Genomic DNA, 27,349 nt, shown 5'->3' with positions numbered 1-27,349 from the left:
TATGCACCCACCTTATCATGGCCCTATCTAAGTTATATTTGCCTAGTTTATCAATAAGAATATCATGCAAGACCGTATCAAATGCCTTACTAAAGTCTAGGTATATGACATCCACCGCTTCTCCCTTATCCACAAGGCTCGTTATCCTATCAAAGAAAGCTATCAGATTAGTTTGGCATGACTTGTTCTTCACAAACCCATGCTGGCTATTCCCTATCACTTTATTACCTTCCAAGTGTTTGCATATGATTTCCTTAATTACCTGCTCCATTATCTTCCCTGGGACAGACGTTAAACTGACCGGTCTGTAGTTTCCTGGGTTGTTCTTATTCCCCTTTTTATAGATAGGTACAATATTTGCCCTAAGAACACTGAATTCCAAAAGGTGCTAAATGTCCATACCTAACAACTTCAACTAGAGTTAAAAGTATTCAACACTTCTGGAAGTTCCAGAATGAAGAGCAACAAAGCCATCTCTTGCAGATCCCATGTAATGCAGAGAATTACACTTTTGGTCAGAGAGAGCTGCTGGCAGTGTTTAATGACAGGCGTTCACCTTTGTGTTGTCAATCATTGAGGAGTTCTATTTTCATATAGGAAACTGGCCAGCTATCAGTATTACACACATCCAGGTCTTGGTTTTTGTCTAAGAAATGGAAGTGGCACTCTACTGAACACAAAGGTGAGAACCTCATCACTTGATCCAGTAACAATTATGGATATACTTTTGTCAGCAAGCTGATTCATTGCCAAGAAAGAATATTAAAAAAGGAGGCAGGGGGGTGCAAGTGGGGAGGTAGTCATTTGTTACATAAATAATAGCACCAGCCCCTGGGGCCTTGCTCTAGCTGCCTTCTAGGCCTTCTTGTAACATACATGTTCAATACTGATGGTGATCCCCTGAACATGTGCAGCATATTGCTACAGTGATCTGAAGTTATAAGAAAAGGTCATGTCAAAACTTGACACATTTTTCAAAAGTGAACCTGTTTTCAGAGCTGCGTGATCCAGGGAGAAAAGTTATTAATATTTTGGGGACTTCTAAACAGCTTTTTGCCTTTCCATTTTATGAGCCAAAAGTTCAGTACAACAAGTACATTGAAGACAGTAAAAAGACTTGCTTTGGACTTCAATGAAAATTGAATCTGACCCTAAATCCTGCAGCCCTACTCAAGCTGAACTCCAACAATGGGAGTAAACACTCCTGAATAGGACCTTGCAACTACCATAGTGGCTTTGTTTTTAAACAGGGCACTGATTCTTACTTTTCTTGGTTATCCTCCTCAGTGACCTTAGCTAGTGCAATGAAGAAGTGCTGGGTTGCCTATATGCCATAAAACCATTGCCTATGCAAGCCAAATAACTCACTATTATAAAAAAGCTGGCATTCGCTTATAGCCATAGTAATTATAATCAGCAGATACTACAGACAGCCTGAAACAAATAGAGAATGAGATATAATATATGAATTTCTGGCTCCACAAATTGCACAATCTCTCTCCTCAGCATTCTACTTGGCCCAACATTCAGTATTATCTTTCTGTAATGATGAGTTACACATCAGAAAATAAGGCCAAGAACATGGTACTCGAGTTAACACAGGAGTGGAGTGGGTGGGCAGGTCTGGAAAGAATACAAAATTAAATAAAAGCACAGAACAAAGACAACTGCAAGTACTTACCAAATTAAAAATAGCTATGATCAGCAAAGCACCGATAGTGATGACTGCCAATGGGACTCTCACTAGAGGCACTGTTTCCACCTTATCCAGAATAGCACAAAGGTGGTGTGTAGAAGGCCAGTGTTCTGAGCAGCATTTCTATAAACGAAACACATTAGTCTTACCAAGATGCATTCTAGGAAAGCTTTAATGTGCCAAGAGTTCTAATTCTAGATACATTTGTCCATTGCACAAACAGAAGTCCAAATACACAATTAAACAATCAGAAGGTCACAACAAGAAATTATTTCGTGTAAATATTATAACTTTGCTAATTTTGCTTTTATATTTAAAACTAAAAACTTAAATAAGAGACTGAATAAAATAAACCAATCATTCAACAACAACAAAACCTAACCTGCACTTCCTATTACAGGAAATATCTCTTTGCTAACACATACATCTCTACAGAAACTCAGGATGTCAATGTGTAGTCGACTACACAATTAACTGATAAGCCTGGGGTTATTGTTTAATCCTATCAACTACACACATTTCTCTCCCCATTTGCTGCCTCTGTATCAGAGGCAGCAAGCATGGGCAGCAGGTTTGTATAATTTTTGGTGGTGCCCCATTAGCCACACCGCCTGGCCCCCATTAGCCATGCCCCCTGACCTCCATTAGCCACGCCTCTGGAGATAACACGCTCGGGGCAAGATGGACACATGACCAGAAGTAAAAGGTGTCATGTCACCCCTCTCGAAGGCCTTTTCCCACCATCCTTCTACCAACAGGGATTAGTTTGGCCCCCACCAAACCCCCCTCATGCAACTATCCTGCAGTTGCATTAACCCAATATGTGTGACATTAACTCGGGGGCAGAGAGGCTGGAGGAAGTGTTCCCTCTAAGGCTATGTCTACACTTGTGGCTTCTTACGCAAGTACAGCCGTTCTTGTGCAAGAACCCACAGAGCATCCACACTGCCCGCCTGCTCTTGCGCAACAAAATTTACTGTATGGCGTGGTAAAAGAGGGCATCTTGCGCAAGAGCTACTCTTTTCTAACAGGTGTAAGCTCTCTTTCGCAAGAGGGCAGTATGGATGCTCAGCAGAGATTTCTTGTGCAAGAAACCCCTATGACTAAAATGGCCATCGGAGCTCTCTTGGGCAAGACAGCGTCCAGACTGCCATGGATGCTCTTGTGCAAAAGCACGGCTTGCACATGGCAGTGTGGATGTGTTCTTGCACAAGAAATCGCCAGTGTAGACATAGCCTAAGAGTTTCCTCCCATGAGCAGAATGAATTTTGTGCTGTGCACCTGTACTGAGTTCATGTGGCTTGTCTGGATGTGTCACTGTGGCACCCAAGTTATTAATAAATATTTTTAAACCTTTACCTTTTCTCTCTGCTGCCATGTCTCCTCCCCTTGTTCCATCAGGTCCCCTGGTGCCTGCTGCTCCTCCCCTCCCCCCCCCCCAACTCCTCACCTTCCTCTGTTGTCCTGACTCCTGCCCTTCTCACTGTCCTCAGCCCTCCTGCGACCTGCCCCCCTCCACCAGCCCTTCTCTTCCCCTTGTACCCACTCCTCCAGTAGCCCTACTCTGATCATGTGAGCTACCCCTCTTCATCCCCTCATCCTTGCGGGGAACCTTAGGCAAGGTGGAGGGGCGGCTCAGCACTCCACAAGAGGCATAGCCTCGGGCAGAAGGGGAGCGGGGGGCTCAAGCAGCCAGTCCTCAGTGCTGCCCAGAGCAAACACAAAACTCCCTTCCCTAGCCCATGGAGCTGCCTGGAGCATGCCGGTGGTGATGTGAAAGGGCCACTCCAGCTGCCACCGCTCCTGCAGGAACAGCAGCAGCAGCCAAGAGTCTTTGGCCCTTTTGAATCGCTGGCCCTGAAGCAGTTGTCCCCTTTCCCACTCCCCCCGTAGGTGGGCCCTGAGTGGGGCTTGAGTTAAGGAGATGCTTAATTGTGAAGTAGAGGTTTGGGCTTGAGCAGCACCTCTCAGGGTTTTAGATCCTGTAATGCAGCCCACGCTCAACTGTCTCTGATGTCATTAAACAGCCCTGTAGCACAAGACCGGCAAACCTGTGTCAGCTGGCACTGGCCAGCCAGGGTTTTAGACAACACAGACATACCATAAATAGTTTGATCTTAGACCCTGGCTACCTAAGAGAACCATCGCGGACGATGGGGAGGCTGGACTGAAGGAAGTTATCTCTTGTACATCGTAGGACTGCACCCTGTTTTTTGTGCAGCCTTTTTTAATTTTATTAAAAACATTGTTTGCATACATTTGGTAACATACCCATTGATCACAGCACTGTCAATTCAAATACTAGTAATTTTACTTTCTAGGATTCTAGGTTTGCTAAGGACCAACATTAAGAACATTACCTTTTATCTAGCTATGGAAATGCCACCATAACAAGCTTATGAATTCTTGTAGTCAATCAAGTCCTAAAATGATTATGCACTCAAAAAATCCATTTCACTTTAATGACACTTAAAATTACAGGATCCATAATCAGGATTCCTACCATATAGTGTACATCTTCCAGAAAACGTGACTGCAAGAACAGAAAGAACTTTTAAAAAATCCAGTTCAAACTGTGTTTACAACTGTAAAACAGCACGGAGGAATTACGATAAAAATTTTCAAATGTGGGGGCCGGACATTAAGTCCCTAAATGTGTATTTGAGGCACCTAAAAATGAATGTCCTGACTTGTGAGAAGTGCTGAACATCTACAACTCCTATCAAGGCTCAGAACCTCTGAAAATCAGATCATTTATATTCTGATGCCAAACTTTAACCACTTTTTGAAAATGCTGGCCTATTTCTACTTACCAGGCATTTATTAGCAAAACACACACACAAAATAAGCAGAATTAAGATGGCTACAATTCCAAATGAACATGCTATTTTTTCTTTTCTAAAACAGAGAAAGGAAAACAAAGTTAAACAGAAGTGTTATGCAAATTGTCATAGTCTAATTACAATTGACCAAGTTACAGTCAATAATGCAGTTTTCCTTAACTAAAATCAGTATCATTGCTGTTCTTTTGGCATTAGATGATCATGACAAAGGGCCTTCCATGAATGTTTATTGCCTTATCTTGGCAAACATTCACTTTCAGGTTTTCCACACATTCATTCAAATCATGTGTTATTACCCCATTTATAAATCACAGAGCCATCATTAGTATAACAGCAGAGAACAACAGTATGGCAGAAAATTTAAAATACGGAGGAAAGTCAGCTGTCTCTAGAGCTGTAACAAACCTTCCCTGGCCTCAGAGTCCTATCAAGCAACTATATTAATAATGGCAGCCACGATCAGATTAGGGATGTAAGTGAGCAGTAGAGTTGACTACTCACATTTCCCCCAACTTGCTGCCTTTGTATCAGTGGCATCAAGGGGGGGGGAGGGGGGGAAGCAGGAGCCAGTGCTGGGGGAAGCCAGCCTAAAAGCTGGTCCCCCCAACACATTCTTCACATTGTGTCCCTGCCCCCACGCACTGCTGCCTCTGGGGGACAGGGGAGGCTGCCGCAAAGCTTTGGGGGGGGGGGGGGGCAGGGCTGCTGGAGCCTGGCTCAGTCCCAGCTTGTGCTGGGTCCAGGATGTACCCCGACTGCAGCTCTGCAGTTTAAATGTAGTAGAAGCCAAGCTGCCTGCCCACCTGGCTCTTACTACATTTAAGCTGCAGAGCCACAGCAGGGCTATCTCCTGGACCCAGCACAAACTGGGACTGAACGCCTTCCCTTATCGATTAATCATGTAGTCGATAAAAATTCTATCGACTACACAATTAGTGAAATACCTGCATCTTAATGTCCCTAGATCAGATAGCAATACTAGAGCTAATATTACTAACCAATTCACAATCCTGACATTAATCATTACAAGAGATGTGTGTGGTAAGAGTTTCTTTCCTAAGTGCTCCACAGCCAATTACAGGTGTTTCACCTTCGTCCCTCTCATTCACACTCTCACCAAATCTGACCTTCCTCCTCCAAGCATTTCGTAAGTTGTTTCCATCCTGATTGCTTAAATCTTTGTCAAAATGTGGGCCATCTCTATTTTCAACTGTTCAACTGCCTCTTCACTAGGCTCCACAAATCTTACCACCAGTCTACGCAAGATGCCACTGCTACAATTAAGTTTCTCTAATGAATACAACAAAATGAATGTCTAGCAGGTTCCCAATATGAATTTATAGTAGTCCCCTAAGATTACACTGTTTTGTTGAGCTAGTCACTCCAAGTTCAAACCCCTCATTGATTTTCTCGGTCCTTCCACATCAAATTCAGGCTTCAAACCTTCCCAAACTGCCTACTCCTACTCTCCTATGCTCATCCTCAATCAGTAAGGTGATGGTCAGAAAAATCCCCTTCCTTGTTTAACAGGTCTTCTCCCTGTGTGTACTGAGCAGAGTTACACACACAACTAAGGAAGCACCATCCACTTAGATTAACGCAACTGTCATGGTTCAAGCACAAAACTAACTATGATTGCAACATACTAACAAAGAGCATGTCACCATTAAGAATGAATATGTATGTAACTTATTAGGCCAGCTCTACATTAAAAAGTTAGGCCAACCCATCCACATCATTCAAAGCTATGAGAAATCCACACCCTGAGTGACATCTGTTAGTCTATAAGGACTCCTTGTCGCTTTTATAGGTAAACCTGTGACATCAACCAGGTAGATGACTCTAGGTGTATGGAAGAATTATTTCATTGACCTGGCCAGAGGCAGAAGAACGATACTAATGGCAGAATCCCTCCTGTCGCAGAAGTCTGCATGTCTACATTGAAACACTACTATCATGATTTAACTGTAGACAGAGCCTTAGCTACAGCCCTTCAGGATGAGCTGGAAGAGCTGAAGGCACTGTTCACATGTAAGCAGTGTTTTATCCAGAGAATCCATTCAAAACGTAAAGAAGTGCAAAACACCACCAACTTACTTTGGCATGACCAACATCTGTATCACAAATATACAGAGCAAGACAAAACTAGCACAGGCAAAGTAACTCCTCAGTCCAGGGATGGGGATGGTACGATACTGAAACAAAGATTGGAGTATTTAATAAGGCTAATACTTAAGTTTATTTTTTGTAATGTAATCTACTACTTGAATTTTTAAATTCTACTGATAAACAAATTTACCACAAAGTATCTTTACACTATACTATTAAGCCAAGAATGTCAAGAGAAACCAGATAAGATACACATTTAGGCATCTTTGAAGAAGATTCCAGTCCAGACGAATTAGTTTCTAACCAGCTGGTGACAGCTAAAGAGGTATAGTAACTGTGCAATAGATTATTATACAAAATGTAATAGCAATGGGATAGTGAAATACTGTATACTTAAAGATTTGAAATTCAATCCTGCGTCCATTTAAGCCATGACTCTACAATGACTCAGGATGTTTTCAGTATCAAGGATAATGTTACTATTCATACAGGTACATACTGTACCATTATGTTGATGTATAATGAAATGATGTTAAAAAGCAGAGTCCTTTTTGCTACAACATATGTAAGGCACATTTTAAATACCTCTTATAGCTTTTTTATAACAAAGATGTTCAAATGAATGCTGGGCCCACTGCCAAAACATCTATTGACTTCAAAGGACTGAGGTTTAACCCTAGATTATTAACAGGTTCCTTTTGTCCATATAATTAATGTTACCAAGAAGGAAGGAATAATCCAGGTGAACCAAGGCATCCGCATTACATCACATTGCTTAAAATGCATTTAGTACTGCAGTCACCTCAGGAATCAACAGTCACTGTAAGGACATACTTTCAATTTCAACTGTCCTTTCGTGTATCTGAGAAGGTGTGTCTACACTGCAGCTGGGGGCGAACCCCCCAGCAGACAGACACAAAAGTGATAAAAAAAATACCCAGGTGAACAATGGTGTCAAGTATCAGAGGGGAAGCCGTATTAGTCTGGATCTGCAAAAGCGACGAGGAGTCCTGTGGCACCTTCGTAATGAATCTGACAAAGTGGGTCTTTGCCCATGAAAGCTTATGCTCCAATAAATCTGTTAGTCTATAAGGTGCCACAGGACTCTTCATCGCATGTGAACAATGTAGCACAGGTGGCTGCTCAGACTAGCCTCCCAAGCTCAGACTCAGAGGGTCTCAGGCATGGGCACAGATGGACAAGCTATACAGCAGCTGTATCACAGTGCCCACACTGCTACTGTTAACGTTCTCAAGCAGAGATAGTGCATGTCTGTCTCCCTAGACTGGGAAGCATGCTCCCAGCTCCCATGTAGACACAGTCTTTTATCTGAAACTTAGGATAACCCAAAAAATTGCTTTCTCTCTTACCTCTTTTTCCAGTCCTTTTTCTACAAAAAACAGCGAGCCTCTATAGAAGTAATCTGATTTATTACACCATGGTCTGCATTGAAACAGAAACATGTTTCACAAAATGTATGCAACAAACGTAACAGAATGCAAAAATCACGTGTGTCATGTTGGATTCCATGGTTCACTTAGCCAGAGGCTTGTTTACGATGGCATCATGCTTTTCTGAACAGCTGGCGGAGTCCTCCAAAAGCCTTTACATTTCAGCTATTGATTTTGGTAGTACAGTAATCAGTACAAAAGGAATCCAATCTGAAACCTTCCTGGCTGGGTACCCTGTCATAAATGTGACAGACGGACTGGAGATGTTACAGATGGACTGGAGATATCCGATCACTTCTCCCTTCACTCTGCAAACCTGCTATCTACTGTGTGAGTGCAATTTCACCAGCCTTGCCAGTCCAGTAGGAAGTGATAGATAGCTCCCTCTCAACTGAAATTATTCTATGTTTGCATGAATTTCCATGCTAGAATTCATTTTAAAAGATACAAAATACAGCTCTCATCCGCTTTTTACAGATATACTGTACCAACTGCTGGGCTTGCTACTAGCACTGATAATCCAAGTACCATCAGTGAACTGCTCCCAGCAGTTATCCATGTGCTCCTGATCTCTTCCTACATGTGCCCCACTGCCTCACCCTCTGAGCTTCCAACACATCCTATAACTTTTATTCAGCCCATTACATTACAAAGTGCTGGGAGAATCTTAAAATGTGGAACGTGCTCACACTGATAAAATGCAGCACTGAATAACTGTGTTGGACATTATCTATTTTCAGTCAAATGTCTTGTTTTCTCACAATGAACATTTGTCTATAACCTGGTTGAGAATTTCACAATGGAACTATATTAAGCTGTGCTTTAACACAGGAACTCAAGTTGCAAACAAGGAAAAAGGCACACAGGCAAGTTGCTTTTAAAATCTAGAAAAACATTTAAAAATGCATGTACATAATGGAATTGAGACCCTCAATGGTTGACATCATTTCATCATAAGTATCGTCTTCCATCCTTCCCTTCTGAGACATATTTCTAAATATATAAAGAGAGACACAAGTTATTAAGCATGAAATCAATTTACATCTTTGAATGTGATATTTCGTTGCTCAGACTTCTGAAACATGCTGCTGAATACATGCACAGCATGCATTTTTACCAGACACTTAACTATTACAAGTATCCTCAAAATACATCAAAATAACAACATGAGCTCCACTATAAACCCAATAAACTATTTAAACAAATATAAGTAATTCCCATACTTTATGACAGACTAAACCAAAAACAAGAATTATCAAAGCAAAAACACAATTACTTTGTCAGTTCTGAAAAATTTAAACAAATCTTTTTTAAAATGATTGGGAACACTCTCAATTATTGCTAATATGAAAGTCAAAAAGGAATGGCACACAAAAGTATACATTTATATGAGGTTACCCTCCCTCACACAAGCATCATCTCACTTTCCTACAAAAACAAAGATGGAGTCAGCGAGGAAATATTAGGCCCTCAGGGGCTCAAAGTGACAGAACAAATAGAGAAGCATAGGGAGGAAGAAGGAACTCACTTATAGCTTACAAGGGAAGAGGGACATAACTTTTCTTGTCTAGATCCATGCAGACTAACACAGAGAGACAGAGAGAGATTGAATGTAATACAACAGCTCTAAGCAGATTAACCTCAAGCAAATTAATCATTCAAGACAAATCATTTTGAAGGCAGCCTTCTGTCCAGATGAAAAATCTTCTTACAGAAGTTTACATGAGAAGTCTGACAGGCCAAATTTGGTGTGGCTGGTTATTCTGATGAGACATTAGCTGCAACATCCATCATTCAGAAAGAGTTGGCTCTAACTTAAAAAAGCAAAAGCGCAGGTAAGAAGCATCTTGCAATTAAATGCAACATTTAAAAACTGGACTATACAAATTGTTCTACTTTAGATGAATATGAGGCCTGTATACCCATGAGAAATTTTAAATGTCTCTGACACCTCTTCATCTTGGAATGATGATGTACCATGGAAATTAGAAACCAAGAAAAACACCTTCACCTAATAAGAGAATGTATAAGAAATGGCCAAAGCTTGCTACTGTGGATGACAATAAAGAGGAAGCAAAGAGAGACTGCCTGGAAAAATTCTGTCACTGACAAGTTTCTGGCATGACTATGCCATACCAGAACACCAGGAGGGAACAAATAAGCCATGCAAAGTTCAAAACTAGTTTTAGGATTTGCAGGTTCATGTGACCACTGCATTTGACTTAATTAAACATTTCTGTAACTGAAAACCAAAGTTATTAGTGAATGAAGACCCAATACTCTTCCTGATAAACAGAAGCAGGTGCAGTGCATCTGAAACTGATCTAGAGTGAAAGCTCTCTGGGACAGGTACTGTTTTACTCCTTCTTTGTACAACAGGACCTCCTCCCAATCTAGAGCTTTGTGTTTTGTTTGTTTGAATAAAGTCACATAATTACAGCATGTCACACTATAATGGGATCACACAGTACATAATAATGGTGCTGGACTTACCTATCTGAAGTCTTTTGACGACCTGTAGAATTCAAATGTATCTCCTAAACAAGAGGATTTGAGAATGAGTTACTGCTCATAAACTGTAAAAAATATTTGCATGTCTGGTAAGAGAAAGCTACTTAGACACAGTGATACAGCACAAGTAGGAGGAACTGATAAATCACGCTGCAGCTTTGTTCCCCACTAGTCAAGCAGAGAGGTGCTGGAAAGGTGTTGTGTAGAGCATTACATTTGATTAGCATGTAAGTATGGGTTAGCTGAGAGCAAGATGCATCTCTTTCATTTCCTTTTCAGAGCCAGAAAAGCAAAGATTCAATCACCATGCCACAGCTTGGTATTATGTAATCAGTGATGGGGAAAGGAGGAGGAGGAAGAGTTAGAGATGCTATCTTTCAGATAAGGCATTAAAGTGAGATCTCTTTTGGGTCTAGTGGGTCTTCAGGTGAAAGTTAAGATCCAAAGAGGACAGACAATAACTGATGCACTTGAGACAACATCTCTCTCAGTAAGAGGGGTTTAATGGTTGATTTATTTACTTACACTAGGTGCACTACCATGGCCTCCATTCAGCAAAGCACTTAATCAATCAATTAAAATGAAGCTAGACATCAACAGCATTTACATGTAACTAAAGTTAATCATGGTCTTAATTACTTGGAGGAATCAGAGCCTAAACGGCTACCTTTAAGATCCTCTCCCAAATTCCAGGAGTATGAAAAGAAGAAGAAGAATTCCTGTTTTATTCTTCACATTAGCACTGTCAAGTTAATTAAGGTTCTCACTGGGAAAAGCCCTAGTGGCCTCCTCCGGACAGGGCACCATCTTCAATAGATCCAGAAACTGAAGCTGGTACAGGATGCAGGAATCCTCTAGTTACATGATTAACTTTCCATTCATCCTGTGCTCTGCTATCTGCATGAGCCTATTAATTTCTATTGATTTTATGGTGTAGTTATACTGATCACTGATGTGTGTGTGTTTCCGTCCCGCATCCTATCCCTGAACTCAATGTTCCTGTTTACGACTGTGCGTGTGCATAGCACTGGATGTCCCCAGTTGCCATAATGGTGTTCTCTGAGGGCACATCTACACAGCAGGGCTTAACTCGAAATAAGCTACGCAAATTGAACTGTGTCAACTATGTACTTATTTTGAAATAGGAAGCATCTACACAGCACTTATTTCGAAATAGAGCACTTTTCCTCCTCGTGCAATGAGGGTTACAGGAGTCAGAGTAAGAAGTCCTCTATTATCATCACCATCAACAATCATGGGCTCAACACCCAAAGATGTCTAGTGCCTCCCTCACTATTTCCTTCCATCTTTCCCTATCCATTGCAGAGTGGCTTAGTTTCTATAGAAGTAGTCCTCTAGCTTGACAGTATTTCAACAATATTTTGAAATAACTGCCTGACGTGTAGACGTGGACTAAGTTATTTCAAAATAACACTAGTTATTTCAAAATAATGTTACTATGTAGCACTTCAGAACAGCATTCACACACACACACCCCTACAGGGAGTAAAAGTACCAATCCAACCATCACCTTTCTTTGCTTCCTACTTGGAGTTGACGATTCACTGCTCACACTTTCTCTGTGGTTCAGATGGGCAAAGGGCCTGGCTGCTCCCCAGGACTCCAAATAACGTGTCATACGGACAGAGGCTCGCATCTTCAGCCCATCGTTCACTCGTGTCTTAGGGAGATGATTATTCGATGTTCGCTGTTTAGACTAAAAGTAAGAGACACACAATTACATATAAAATTACACTGCACTCTGAGGTTCTGTTGCATTTGTACATTTGAGCCACACAACTGTGCAGGACCTTGCTCTTCAGGAATATGGCATGTTATCCTGATTCCCCAGCTCCCATCTTGGTTAACTCTAGTTTAAGCAAATCATAATAAATTAAATTGTCTTAGCTGCTCTCTGAAGATTCAATGTTTGAAAAACTGCTTTTATTCAACCTCCTGGCTTTCTGGACCACGTGTATCTTCACCAAAGACTGCAGATCCTTGCAGACAGATTAATGGATTTCCCCACTGTCAGAGGAAAGTTGCAGGCAGGACAAAGACCATAATCATGAGGTCTTGAGTAAATGACAAAGAACAACCCCACACAATGGTTGGGAGGAAGCTGGAGAGAGTACAAAGCTCAGTCCTGGATTTCAACAGAGATCAGGTCCTTCTGCCACAGATGTGCAGCAAAGGAACATATAAGCCTCTTAATGCCCCTTTATGCAAGCAAAAACAGAAGAAACTCTAGGAATATTGGGTAATAGAAGCAACAGACCTTAGCACACTGATGGATAGTTATAGCCTCACAATTTAGGCATCTCCAGGAGTGGAAAGGCCATTTTAAAAGAGGTGTGTCACATCACAATAATGAGTACACACATAACATAATGTGCCAGTAAAAATCTATTCACCTACATGTTTTTGTAATATTCAGTCCATAATTTAGAACAGCTAAATGAGTTTGAATAGCCATTTCTAGTGGTATCACTAAAGAAAGACATTTGAAAACTGCCTGTAACAGTCCATATCCCTATGTTCACCCTTTTTACAAAACTATAATGCATTTTGTACAAAGCATACCTTCTGAGGTAGCATTTGAAAACTTATAATCTGCTGATCGTTATTGTCCTGGTAAAATGTATAGGCAACATTGTGTATATATATATAGTTGCATTTACACTGTATAACATTCCTGAGATATGTTCCCAGTTCAAAAAAAAGCAGGGTTAATCAGTTTCTCAGAGACAAAAGGCAAACTGACATGTCAGCCAGACAAAATTAAATGGACTATCACCTGGTTGAGTGGCCATTTTTTGACAGGAAAAATTGTGAACAAGAAATGTACATCTTGGCAAAGGAACAGCTGGAAATTCCTGAGTAATTCAAAGACAAGAACTGCTATAAGAAAGGGGAGCAAACTCCCCAAATGATCTCTCCCTTCATCTCTATGCATGGCATCGGCAATACTTGCAAAGCAAAGGTCACCTCATGAGACTGGGGAAAAGATCCAAGCTGAAAGATTCAGCTGGTAGGACTTCTAGACTACATGGTGAGAAAGTGCCAACAGATCCACACACTGCAAACACACTTCTGCTGTATCATGTAGCTCCTTCAAGGGGCCTCCATTCTCTCCCTGCTCATGCAGTAATGCCTAATGCAGCTTGCCACAGTAATAGCTTATGAGACCTGTCTGGAGACTTCGGCAGCTGCTTCACTCACCAGCATACATTTCTTGCTCTCAAGGTACTCAGCTTAACCATGAGATGTACCAGTTGGTAACCTTAGCCCAGGGTGCATAAAAATTTCAGCTGGGTTGGAAAAATGAGGGACAGAAAAGAGGAAAAGTAATCAGAACAGAGGCACCTAAAAACAAACAGCTTGGGATCAGGGGATGGGAGGGGGAGTAAGGATAAAAAAAGAAGGTGGCTGCTATCAGGTTTAGCGTTTCTGACGGATGCGCTAAGTGTCTGTATGCTCTCGTCTTGCTTTTCATTTTTCTAAATTCTATTTGTTAAATGGGCATTTAATAGCTACTGCGGTACCTCAGTATGTTCAGCATTCGAAGACTGGCTTCCAGAGCTACTGTCCCAGAATACAGATATGAGTGAGTTATATAAAGCATCCTAGATAGAAAGCCTAATCAAAACAACACAGCAGACAACCCACTCTTTTTCAGAGTCTACCTGAGGCATGGCACTTCTATGGGGGAACATAAGAACAGTTAGAGCCGAGTTTCAACAAGAACAAACATTTCATGTTTCCTAGGGCAGGAGTCCTCATAAACAAAGAAGGATCAGTGGTACCAGTCAACAAGGTCTGTGTACAAGGAAATGTAGAGAAGCTGATGTCTAGGTATATTCCTTCCATAAGCAGAATGTCAAATGTTCACTCACACACACACAAACTGTTACCCTGGATGCCTTTTCTATCTGTAGTGTTGATCCAGCCCCAGTTAAACTAGCATATCCAAGGCAGCTCAGGATTGGCTGCAAGGGCACATAATCCATGCTCGGAGAACCCAATAAAGTACAGGAACTGCTGGACTCCATTGCAATGAACTTCACAAGCTAAGCTCTGGATGTGACACAGCAGCGTCCCAGCTCAGATGATATTTCAGGAGGTGCCCCCCGAGTCTCTTTTTTTGCTGCTTTATTTGGTTTTCATTCTAAAACACTCAGAACTGTTACATACCCAGGTGGCTAGTTTACACACAGCCAGATAAAATCACGAAACATGGAGAAAATAATTAGATGATTCCTTGGCCTTGTTTGTAATGCTGACACTGCAGCCTGATATGGGGTAATCATGATGGACAGTGAATAAAGTGAACTGTTGAGGAAGGGCCGATGGTGAATAAGCCCCAGTCTGGCACTGCTTCAGAGATTAATCACACTAGAGAACACTTGTAGAGGTGGATGTATTTTCCATTTCTGGCACAAGAGGAGGATTGAGGAAGCCTTTAGAAAAGACAGAAGATCTCTCTTGGGCACAGAGTCTTAGTAGTTAACAAGTACGCATGTATGGCCATCACCCACAAACATCCCTTTCTGCGGACAGCAGTCATAAATGAATGTTCCCCATTTGGCTGTACTCTGTACTGAGAAAAGAGTCTTTACCAAGGCATCTATGGTGAAGCTACCAGCATGCCCTACACTGAACGCTATTTAGAATGAGCTTTCCTTCAGAGAAGGGCAGATCAATTTCAAAATTATTTGCTTTAGGAGCTTTAGCTGTTACTGAGAAGGACTTTATGGCAGTGCTTTTCCTTTGAAACTCAGGATTATGATATAGTTTAGCTTTATGCGAACCCTTTCTCCATATATTGGTTTGCACAACACACATACATCAAGTAATATGTAAGCATGTGTTTTGGTCCCTCCCTCGTGGCTGCACTATGTAAGACATGTATAATTCTGCTACTGCCTGTAAGCTTATGGACCTTCATCTCAAGCAGTACGAGGACAGGCTTTTAGATCCAGAGATCCTGCATTCAAACCATACAGATGACACATATGTTCTTCCCCTCCTCCCTGCCCGCTCACACACTTTAATTATATTCCTGAATTAAAACACACGTGTATATATATTTGTTACAGACACATACCCTTGGGTCAATCACCAAGTAGGTTTTGATGTTCATTGATTTAAGGTATGGGTCTCTTAGGTGTCCATTCCCTTCTTCTACTTCATAAGCTTTGCCTAGGTGATTTAGCGTTGCCTCAGTGATGTGTACCCGGCTAGAGTGGGAAAAAGAACAAAAGCCTAAACATTTACAGAAAGGTCAGTTCAAGCAACTCATTTACATTTCAATGGGCTCCATGGACATTTTTGTGCTTTTCAAAAGCTTTGGCAGACAACTCCAGGATCCTGCTAGCAGTTCAACGAGCACTGCTTATTTGTGATCCTTCACAGCACATTATACAATGCAACTTTATTTGTCTTGTGTCTTTCATACCATGTGTATCCCCTAGTACTTCCTAGTACAAAATAATAGTTATAACGTGAAAGTAAACAGCAGAAGGATAGAGACATTAAGAGGTGCATGCAAGGTAGAAGAAATATTTGTCAATGAAGACGTGTTGACTGACAAGGCAAATAGGCACAGGAAGATTATTCCAGATGGCAGCAGCTTCAGAGAATATGCACACAGAAAACAGTAGTGAGACTCTGTGGATGGATGAGTCCAGTGCTAGACATGTAGAGAGAATAACAGCAAAGCAGGCTGGAACAGATCGATAGAGAGTTTAACAGCAGGCCGGACAACTCTGAACAATATTTTTTCTGAAGAAAGCAACAGAGTAGGTCTCCTAACAGGATATACTAATATTCCCCTGCATTCTTTCACACATGAGTTGTCTTGACTATCTGATTACACAAGGTAATTACAATGAATCAGGTATTTATGCAACCCCTTTGTATAGAACTGCTCAATAAAAGAAATTCTGAATAAATGAGTGTGTAATATAATAAAATAACAATAACAATCCCTTCACTTATCTACGTCTCTTTAGCTGTAGATTCATTCTATTTTATAGATGGATTATTTAGGCAGAGAATGATTAAATTATCTGCCCAAGGTTACTCAATGAAACAACTACACAGCTGGAAAGAGAAGGCAGTCACTGGACTTGAAAATGGAATTTGAGAGAGCATACTCATGATTTATCTGATATGGCAAGAAATAAGTTAATGGCAGCTCCCCACTCCCTTTCCTTGCAAATGTGCTCACTGGAAGATAAATCAGGCAGCCTCTGAGACCACTGACAAATCCGATTTCCCAGGAGGAAAGGTAGCTCTCTGGGAATCAGTATATGAGAATGCCTCGCAGCAGGAAGGGCTGAATCCTAAGGAGGGCTGCACCTTAGCTTCACACTGACTGGAAATGTTTCTATTTGGTTTACTGGCAACTGGGCTATGAGACTATTTTGTTGCAATTCTTAACTCAGCTTTAACCAGCCCAAGAGGACTTTCTAAAATGAAAGTTTATCAGATGCCCTAAATAGCGATTGTGTCCAGGAATAATTGTAAAATGCAATACAACTCTCTAAAATTAACTGGGGTTTATTCAGACACTGTCACCCATGGAGCAAATTCCTTAGGGATTTCCAACATACTGGCACCATTCAAATGCAACGTCTGCTAGACAGCATCTTGATTCAAAAGTTTCCTAAGCAGAACATTATCATTAACAGCAGCAATTGTTTTTTTTAAGCCTATACCAATGGGTCTCAAACTCTTGGGCCCACGGCCTACCCCGCTTAATGCATTTTTTCATGGAACACTGGCCAGCCGCCATCCATGATGACAAAATGGGTGCAGGAGGTCTGGCTGGGAGGGAGTATGCAGAAGTAGGCAGCTCTGACCAAGAAGGAGGTTGGGTGCAGGAGTGGCCTGGGGATCCTGGAGTCTCAGTGGGAAGGAGTTGCTGCAGGTGAAAATGTTTCTAGGCATGAGAAGGATGAGAGGCACTTACCTGGCTCTGCGCTTCCTGCTGCTCCCAAGCACCACCCCCTGCTGCTCCCATTGGCTGTGATTTCAGCCAATGGGAGCAGCAGGGAAAGTCTCCAGGTGAGCTGTTTCCTGCATTGCCATTCCCCCAGCCGCTACTCCCTCTCCTTCCCCCACTAGCGCTCCAACCTCATGAGGAAGATGTCGGGCTGACGTGCCAGTGCAGGCTGCCTGCAAGAGAGTCCCAGACCACTAATGGACCATGGACCACACTTGGAGAGCCTCTGGCCTGTGCAATTAATGCAGCATGCATCAGAGTCAGAAGCAAAAATATCTTCTCTCCTTCACTCAAACTTGCATTGTAGAGTAAATGTCAGTATCATAAAGGATAAGTTATTGTTTATAAAAGATTATAATCATCAGGTCATAACAAGAGCTGGTCATAAAAATGTTTTTTAAAAATATTTAGAAACAAGAAAGAAAATATTTCTACAATTTCTGAAGTGATTAAGGGAGCTTTTATTTGCTCACGGACATTACTTGAGTCTCACTGAAAAAAGGTACAGGCATATCATGCCAACTGCTGCCTCAATGCTATTTTTGGTTATTGCCACAAAAGAGTAAATATGCCATATCCCCTGCTATCCCAGGACTGAAGACAACAAGGCTACTTGCGGTAAGGATTGCAGGCTTCGCCTAAGCTAATGAATGTTGTTTACATCATCCTGTTCTTCAGAAGAACAAAAACTCTAATAAGCTAAATTACATCAAGGGTGATGGTTCAGAGATTTCACTAAAACACTTTCTGATCGATCTTTCAAATACAGGCTGAAATGGTCATCAACATTTAGCTCAGCAACATCAAATGCTTTTAAAAAATTGTTCAGAACCACAAAAAGAAGTGAAGCCACATTACTATGGTTCAAATAACTGTGCTAGGTCAGAAGCTCACGTTTCCATAGGAAAATGGCTCTTTGGGTGCATGTCAATAAAGTCTTTTTTGGGAGTATTTGTACAGGGATTCTGAATATTGAGGATGGTAAATAAAAATTTCATCAGTGAACTAATCATCAAATTATGCCATCAGATCATTTACAATGGCTATTACACTGTAGCGAGACAAAAATCAAATAGCAAAATAAAAAATCCCACCATGCCCAACACTAAAATAGACTAACAAAGTCAGTTTGATATATAGTTCCATTATGTGTGAGGTTTTATAAAGTGCTAGTGCCAGTCTAGCTTCTTCCAGTGAAATACAACTTCCACTGTCTTCAGTGACAGCAAGCTTAGTGTGGTCACGTGGAAATCTCACCCACTCTGTATTTTTTTTCACAGGCGTTGTCTCGCAAGCAGCCTCCCTGTGATGCCAGGCCCATAACCTCTGTGATGCAAAATGCATCCTTCAGTCGAGCAGTATAACTTTTAAAGCTGGACAACTCAGTGCCAGATACATGTGAGAAGTACAGTATTAGCACCAGCATGCCAAACCTAAATGAGTCAATTTAAATAGCAAATTAAGTATAAGCATGTAGAAGGGAACAGAGCAATCGAAGATTTATAATGTGGTTGTGGTCCTAAAACTAACTAAAAATGCCTCTTCTGATGTCCTGGCTGTATTCAGTCTTCCTAGCTTGGGCTCATCCATTAATCCTCACAGTTACACGCAACTTCTCCACTCCCACCCCATGCTGCTGCCTGTGTATCAAAAGCAGCAACATAGGGAGAAGGGGCAGGTGGGAGCCGGTACATAAGGGGCCGGTACATGCAGGTTCCTGCACAGCCTCCTGCTCTCCCCTGCCCTGCGCTGCTCCTCCCACAGAGGCAGCAGCACAGGGGGGAGAGCAGGATTTGGGAACCAGTGCTCCTGCGCCGCACCTCCCACCCGTGTAAATGTAAAACCACTGAAAGTGTCAGCGGTTCCACATTTACATAATAAACACATTTTCACTGCCCTCGTTATCAGTAGAAAAACTGAGTAAATATGTAGCCTTGTAAGGCCTACAGAAGCTGCGTATGTGTTTTCATCTACATTTACAAATACAGGTTTATCTTTATATGCATCTTGAATCAAGTCAGTCAGCATATGATAAAATACAGTTTCTGCGATGCACAAGTTCAGGAGCTATACGAGAAGCATTCACTGACATAAGATCACAGTCCTATAGTTCCGGTGAGAAATTATCAAAAGACATAAATACTTTTCACAGTTAAAGTGGACAGTTTTTATGCATTTCAAGTCTCCGTTACTTAAATTTAGTGCAGCAGAACCGTGATGGATTCCAGGCTCAACAAAATACACAGGGGCTGGCTTCGAATTGTTTCTGGGGAGCAAAATCCCCATTCAGTCCTAAGCCCCAACCACACTCTACCTCTTTGTCCAAGGCCACACCCCCACCCTGCCTCTTCCTGCCTAGTTCCACCCCTCCCCAACTCCTTTCCATCCCTCCCAGTGCCTCCTGCACTCTGCTGAACTGCTAATCCATGGTGGGCAGGAGGTGCTTAGGGGAGGGAAGAGGGAGGTGTGGCTGCCAATGGGTGCTTTAAACCCTAGATGCATCCATTGAGTCAGTTCTTAAGGTACAATATAGGGAAATAATGAAAACAATAAAAACGATCATTGTGGAACTGACGCAGTACCTAAAACAAATATTCTTACCCAGGTATTCCTGAGGATTCCATACGATTAGCTAAGGAAACATCATGAGACCACACATCATATTGCCATTTCCGGACTCCAATCACACCACAAAGCACATTCCCAGAATGGATACCAACTCTCATACTGATATCCACTCCAGTAGCTTCTTTCACTTGTCTTGGTGGGGAAAGAAAAGAGGGGAGAAAAATTATTAGATAAGCTAGCTTCCCCAGATAGATACATTGTTTATTATAGTCTGAGTTCCTCTACTCACTGGAAAACAGATGTGAAACTCAGAATTGCCTAACACAGTAGGAAAAAAATGTGTTTTATTAAAAGTAACCAAAGGCTTTATGGAGACTTCCTCTAATTTGTGCATGTGAAGCTTTTTAAATTTTGTTGCACGGAAAATACTGTTAAGTCTGGTCTCCCAAATAAAAAGTAGACAAACAGATTGAGTCTCCGCTCACAGCACAAGGATTCAGAACAGCAATTAAGATTAGAATATTCACAAGGCTTAGTTTCATAATGAAAAGCAAAAGGAACTTAAGATGGGATTTTAAAGCAGTGATCTTTGGCTATCCCATTGTATGTTCTCTGCTAAACTATGCAATAAGAGTATTAAATCCTAGGAACTTCAATGTAATTTACAATTAAACCATTTTGTGTTATTTGGATGATAGGATGCAGCTATAGTTTACATTTTGTGAAGTATTGTTAAATACATGTCCTTTCTATTTGTGCTGTGGATAATAAAGGTTTTAGGTGAAGGTCTCAAGGCAGTAATTGAAAGAGTTGGCAGTAACTTCAGTGTCCTAGCCGACTTTGTCCTCTGTAATATTAGCAACAACATAGTTTAATTACCTTCAACCCCTGAAATTGTAAACCTGAACATGAGAAGGTGCTGGCAGTCAATCCATTCACACTATGTAGCCTTAGAATAGAGCATTACAGAATCTCACATTATTGTGGTAATGGATCTTTGCACTATTGCTTGAGACTTGACCCTGCACTCCTTGTGCATGCAAATCTGCATTCCTTCTGCACGCAAAAAATGCAAAACCAGGCCTGGTAAACTACCTGCTAATCCTCCACAGTACACTTTGGGTACATCTATACAGCAGCATTATTTTGGAATAACTAACGTTATTCCGAAATAACAAAACATGCGTCTTCACTACAAGCCTTTATTCCAAAATAATGTCGAGCTGGAGGACTTCTTATTCCAACTCATGGTAACACATTTCACAAGGAGTAAGGGAAGTTGAAGTAAAAGTGTTCTTCCTTTGACTTCCTGCTGGGTAGACAACTCCTAAGGCTGAGTTAAGCTATTTCAATCTAAGCTACGCAATTGATGTAGCTGAAGTTGTGTAGCTTAACTAGACTTTAGCCCTGCTGTGTAGACGTACCCTTTGTGTGCTAAGCAACAGAAATAATAAAAGGTATGGTGAATGTTCTCAATGTGAAGAAACAAAAAAAAAATAGGGCTTGTCTACACAGAACTGTCAAAGTGCATTAGAGGAATGTGATTTGCAAAGCATCCTGATGTGTTGTCCCCTACGTAGAGCCTGCTGACACCTTTAAGTGGAGTTTCTTCAGTTTGAGCACGTCAGAGTTCTTTATGGATTACATCCTTCTAATGCACTTTGCTGCACCATGTACGAACACAATCAAGCAGATTTTGCAGTTTTTGGTTTTATGGATTTATGATAAATCATATACAACTAAAAATAATAAATTGGCCTCAAAGAATTTCAATCAGCATTTTATTCTATCTCTTTCCTATATAAGCCATAAAGACTCATTATGTTCTGCTCTCGATAGGTATATTTGGTTCATAGAAAAGAGGCTGGAGTCATTCTGACCTGACATATTTAGAACAAAATAGTGTGAGGGATATAATAGTTAATGAAAGCACTCTAGACCGTCCACACAAAAGTCTAAGAATAACCTTACCCAATGGCTTCATAATTTTTCTTTAATAAAATCCCTGCCCTACATTTTTAACCCACTTGTTTATTCTCTGATTTCCTATAGGTTAAGAAGTCCTTTTCACACAGTACATACTTTATAGCTTCACATATGTCAAGTCCCATTTTCACACAGTTCCGGGCATGAACTGGTAAGGACACAGGTAGGCCTGAGACACAGTAATAACAGTCGCCCAAAATTTTTATTCTCATGCATTCATTTTCCTGCAAAACAATGAGAAAAAAATGTAACAAATAAACACTGCTAATGTGTACACCCAGTGTACACAGCATGGGATACATGACTTGTTAATACCATTTTCAGAATAGTTAGGACCCCATTTAATACTGGCTGAAGCAAGAAAACCATTTCCCTCCTTCTACATTCAAAACTCAAAGAGGTTTGTTAGTGATGTTTCTTGTTATCTACTTCACTCCTGAGTGTTCCTGAAATAAACCATAAATAAAATTAGTGATAGAAATGTAGCCGTGTTAGTCTGGGGTAGTTGAAGCAAAATGTATTTGATCTGAGGAAGTGGGTCTGGCCCACGAAAGCTCATCATCTAATAAACCATCTTGTTAGTTTTAAAGTGCTACATTGTCCTGCATTTTGCTTCATAAATAAAATTAAATCCAGAAAGAAGCCAAAGAAACGACTTTATTACTTCTGAGTCTACTCCAGTTACGTAGTCCTGCATAACTGCCATGGAATTTACCACCAGAAGGATAAAATCTGCTTATCTGCCATTTTACCATAGTTTTTCAAATATTAGAAGCCAACAATAAATTACTTGCCCTGACTGAAGCATTTTGCGAGACTGCTATAGTGGATAAAATACTGTATGCAGTCACTAGACTTCCCAAGACTTGGGAATGGAACCAGGCTTCTGTATATTCCGCTCGACGGTTTACTGATAGGGATGTTAGATAGCATGTAATTGAATAGCTGTGTAACCGCAAGAAATCTCAGTGGTTACACGACTATTAGACAGTCACTGGGGGCAGGGCTAGCAACCAGTGCACTCCCGGCCCCCTCGCCCAAAGGCAGCAGCGCAGAGTGGCAGGCGGGAGCCAGTCCACAAGGGGAGTGAGTTTAAAAAATGACTTCGTGTGCAGACCAGCTCCTGCCTGCCGCCCTGCGCAGCTGCCTCTGAAACAGGCAGCAGCGTGGGGTGGCAGCAGCCTGCATGGGGGGTCTGAGCTCCCCACAGACAGAGGCTGTTCCCCAGCAGCAGCCCCTGTCTGCAGGGATCTTTGATTCCCCACGGACTGGGGCTGCTGTCATAGAGCAGCCTCTGTCTAGTGAGCCCGGGCCACTGTAGACAGGGGCTGTTCTGTGGCAGCCTCTCCTGCCCCCTTCCATGTAGCTGCCTCAAATAGAGGCAGCAACATAGGGGAGAGGAAGCAGAAAGCATAACGGAGCTGGTGCTGGTGGAACCTACTTTTAAGGCAGCTCCCGCCTGCTCCCCTTTCCCTGCAGCCTCTGTAGGAGGCAGCAATGGGGGCGGGAGGTGGCAGGCGGGTCCGTGGAGCTGGCACGTGCGGGTAGCCTGCTTGAAAGCCAGCTCCCCGCGTGTACCACCTCCCGCCTGCCCCCTTCACCTTCCATGCTGCTGACTATCACAGGCAGCAGTGCTGGGAGGAGCGGGGGTAGATTCGGTGCTTGTGGGAGCCAGCTTTTAAGCCAGCTCCTCACAGGCACTGCTCTCCCTCCCCCCTTGCTGCCTCTGATACAAAGGCAGTGGAGGGTGGGGAGAGGACATGTTGTCGACAAGATTAACCGATAAGCCAAGGCTGTTAATCATGTAGTCTGCACATTTCCATCTCTATTTACTGAGGGTATAAGAAGTCAGTAGAAGAAAGAAACCAGCATGAATCACCATTTTGGTACATTTAACAGCTCTATGGTTCTCTTCCAGCTCTATGGTTCTATGATTCTATGAACTGGAAAATCATTAGAGAAGACTCTCAACAGCCTTCCACTCAGACCAAGACAAGGAGATGCGAGTGTCTCATCGCTTAAGGAGTTAGCTGGACAGCAAATCACCGAGATGCCTGAGCTAGTCATGAATTCAGCATTTCCTAGGAACTTAAAGCTCATTCTATGGTCATGAGGACACTTGAGATCACACCAGTAAACTATACAAGTTAAGGGGGGAAATCATTTGCATGCATTCTCCAGATTTCTGAGCTTTCAGTTTTGATTTTGAGAACATTGGAAGAGAACCCATACCAACACAGGCAGTATTTTTACCAACACAGTTTCCCCCAACATGCAAAGATATATTGTTCTGAAATTCTTTACCCATTGCTTCATAAAAATGTATAAAAAGCAGATGTCACAAATGATTCATTCTGCCAGTATAGGATCAAATTGTATATACACAAATGACTTAATTACAGAAAAAACAGGACAAAATATTCTATAATGTGACTCAATCACTACGTTATACAGTAAATATAATTGCATATTGAAAATATTAAAATAATCAAATAGAACAAGCCCCTTTTTCATGCTACATGGTCTCTGACATGGTATGACAATGCACAGTTCCCAATGCATTGCAACACCCAGTGAGGTAAACAGGTAAGCATTACTGCTCCCACTTTACAGGTGGGTAACCCACAATACAAAGAGCTAGGGAACTCACCCAGAGATCCATAGTGATTCAGTAGAAGAGCTCAAAGTAAAATCCTAGAGAACTATCCTGGTTTTATCCTACCCTCCTCCTGGCTCTCAAATAGCTTTCCTTATTCTTTCAGAGATTTTTAAATTAATTTGCCTTTTGCTGGGATTTTTTATTAGCTTGAAAGTCAGGCTAGGTAGACTCTCCAGTGGGTACTACCTACTGTGGGTTTTCCATCACCCAGACTTCCTAAGACACAAAAACTGACTCCCAGAGGGTGGAGCTAAGTTGTTTTCCAACAGTGACATTTATTCATATTCATATAATGAAGTGCAACACCTACCTTTGCAATTTGATCAAACTTCCCAAAGAGCTCATTCAGCATCACTACCAGCTCCTTCGGAGAGCAATCACTAGCCAGACGAGTGAATCCTACAATGTCTGCATACAGGATGCTAGACAAGAACACGCTAATTAGTCACATTTTAACTATCTTTATTTTCTAATAAAAATATGGGCATTCAATTAACTGTGTTTCATTTCTAAAAATATCTAACAGAACACCTCTCTAGCTCTGGAAATCAACTCCGGAAGTGACTTGATGGGCAATGTGTTTGGGGTTTTTTTTTGTTTTTTTGGGGGGGGGGGGAGTTAGTTTAAAAACACAGCATGCACTCATAGTGTTCAAACAAATTCAAATTTTTTTTAATGAAAGCACATTAAAAAAATTGACTTTAACCAGTCCAGGATGTGGATTTAGTCAATTAATAGTTTTTTTGGGTTTTTTACCGCTACAACCAAAAAAACGGAATCCCAAATCTGGCAAAATAACTTCCAATCAGTTCTCTTCCCTCCTCTCACCACAGAGCATCTGAGCATAAACTCTTCATTCCACTCGTCTGATCCCAACCATGGCACTTCTTACCATCAGTAAATGAACCAAATATTAAAAAGACAGGAACAAGTCTTAAGGCAGCCATTTGTCAAGTTTCTTTATTTACCTAACATTCTGGTGCCTTTTCACATAAAGATTATGGAAATTGTTATCATGCATTTGCCTGTCATCATTAGTTTCCTTCAGTCGTTCTATGATGGCTAGTTTCATTTCCATTGAGATATGAGCCGGCAGTATAGATAAAAGCAAGTTTTCCTAAAAAGGAAAAAAAATAACAATGTAGAGTTATGTGAAGTGCCATGTTCAGTGTTTCAGAAAATTACTGGGGGAAATAAAGAAAAAGTCTTCTCATTTAGTAATTTCTGAGTGTTGCAGCTCATGTTTTCAACAGAAGACTCCTTTTCTGATCTCAAAATGACAGGTATGAGTGTATGCATTATGCTTTGAAATATTACATAGACTTCAGTTTACCAGTTTAATATTATGCTGCCTGAACGCAACAAAGGAGATTGTAAGGGGGGAGCAAACAGCAACTAAATGTAAAGTCTTAAGGGAACAATGTGGGCAGGGCAGATATTAATTGGAGAATGCCCCTGCTTAGCTCCCTTCAGGTTAGCAAAGTTTACTCTTCCATCAACAGGAATACTAAAACCTAAAGATGCTGGCCTACAAAAGAAGGAGGGTTGAGTGAGCCATCAGCATGCAGACAGAGAGACATAATAACAGAAAGAGACAAACAGAAGAAAACTGTGTTTTTCCTAATCTAGAGATGACGGAGTAACTGTGCTGAGTGTAGCTCACTAAAGCTTGCAAGGAAAAATTCAGGATAAATAAGAGGATGCGTGTATATAGGCATTTTTTACCTTGTACCTTTGAGCTGCATGTTTTGTACCTTTGGATGAATGAACCCTTTAGTTGCGGAAGCAGTTTCTGTATCACTGCAAACTTAGCCTGTCAAAGGCTCCTGGAGGAAAACATCGTACAGGGTCTGAACACAGCTGGTCCTGTCTGGTGGCTGGTCTAGTAGTGTCCACTGGGCTGAATACATGATCGAGAACAGATAGAGATATACCATACCATCTCATAGAACTGGAAGGGACCTTGAGAGGCATCGAGTCCAGTCCCCTGCCCTCACAGCAGGGCCAAGTACCATCCCTGACCATACCAAATGCCTGACATCCCTCAGATACCAAACTGAGTCAGGAAATGGGGACCAATCGTCAAACCAGAGCAGGGTCGAAGGCAGGAGGCAGAACTAGTTACCATGTGGAATCAAGAGATGTCTTCCAAACTCTAACCAGACTGGAGTTGAAGACAGGAGTCAGAACTGGGTACCAAACAGACGCAGGTACTAAGGTCAAGCTGGGCCAGGGTAAAAGGTGAGAGTTGAGAGCACAACAGAGAGGTTTTTAGCAGTACAAAGCTGGCACCTGCATAGTTGCTCAGGTGGTTCCTAGGGCAGTTTCCTTGTTAAATAGCTGGTTTTGATTCATCAGGCAGATGCAGGGTTCTGTGGCTCTTGGCTCTTTGGGCAGTACTTTCTGCAGTAGCAAACTTTCCAGTAATGTTTGGATGTCTGGCTCTCTAGTGGAGTCACCAGTTGCCCAAGACCACACAATCCTGAGATCTAGACCTGCAAATCCCTACACTGTTGG

At 41.7% G+C, this 27,349-nt stretch overlaps 1 protein-coding gene across 3 annotated transcripts in view; it reads right to left on the bottom strand.

The window, feature by feature from the left end:
• Positions 1 to 27,349, bottom strand: part of ADCY7 (adenylate cyclase 7) — a 123,539-nt gene that overhangs the window by 16,548 nt on the left and 79,642 nt on the right. For all 3 annotated transcript variants that reach the window (XM_075940248.1, XM_006121142.3, XM_075940249.1), the window contains exons 6-17: positions 25,801 to 25,949; positions 25,143 to 25,254; positions 22,270 to 22,397; positions 20,221 to 20,379; positions 15,718 to 15,850; positions 12,142 to 12,327; positions 10,593 to 10,636; positions 9,012 to 9,092; positions 8,019 to 8,091; positions 6,637 to 6,734; positions 4,510 to 4,594; positions 1,682 to 1,819 (exon numbers count right to left, since the gene is read on the bottom strand). In XM_075940248.1, the coding sequence (XP_075796363.1) occupies positions 1,682 to 1,819; positions 4,510 to 4,594; positions 6,637 to 6,734; positions 8,019 to 8,091; positions 9,012 to 9,092; positions 10,593 to 10,636; positions 12,142 to 12,327; positions 15,718 to 15,850; positions 20,221 to 20,379; positions 22,270 to 22,397; positions 25,143 to 25,254; positions 25,801 to 25,949 (1,386 nt within the window). The remainder of the gene's footprint in view (positions 1 to 1,681; positions 1,820 to 4,509; positions 4,595 to 6,636; positions 6,735 to 8,018; positions 8,092 to 9,011; positions 9,093 to 10,592; positions 10,637 to 12,141; positions 12,328 to 15,717; positions 15,851 to 20,220; positions 20,380 to 22,269; positions 22,398 to 25,142; positions 25,255 to 25,800; positions 25,950 to 27,349) is intronic.

Source organism: Pelodiscus sinensis, chromosome 12 (genome assembly GCF_049634645.1).
Source record: "Pelodiscus sinensis isolate JC-2024 chromosome 12, ASM4963464v1, whole genome shotgun sequence".
Classification (NCBI taxonomy): Eukaryota; Metazoa; Chordata; order Testudines; family Trionychidae; genus Pelodiscus; species Pelodiscus sinensis.
The sequence above is the reverse complement of the archived record's forward strand: the minus strand, read 5'-3'. Positions and strand labels throughout refer to the sequence as shown.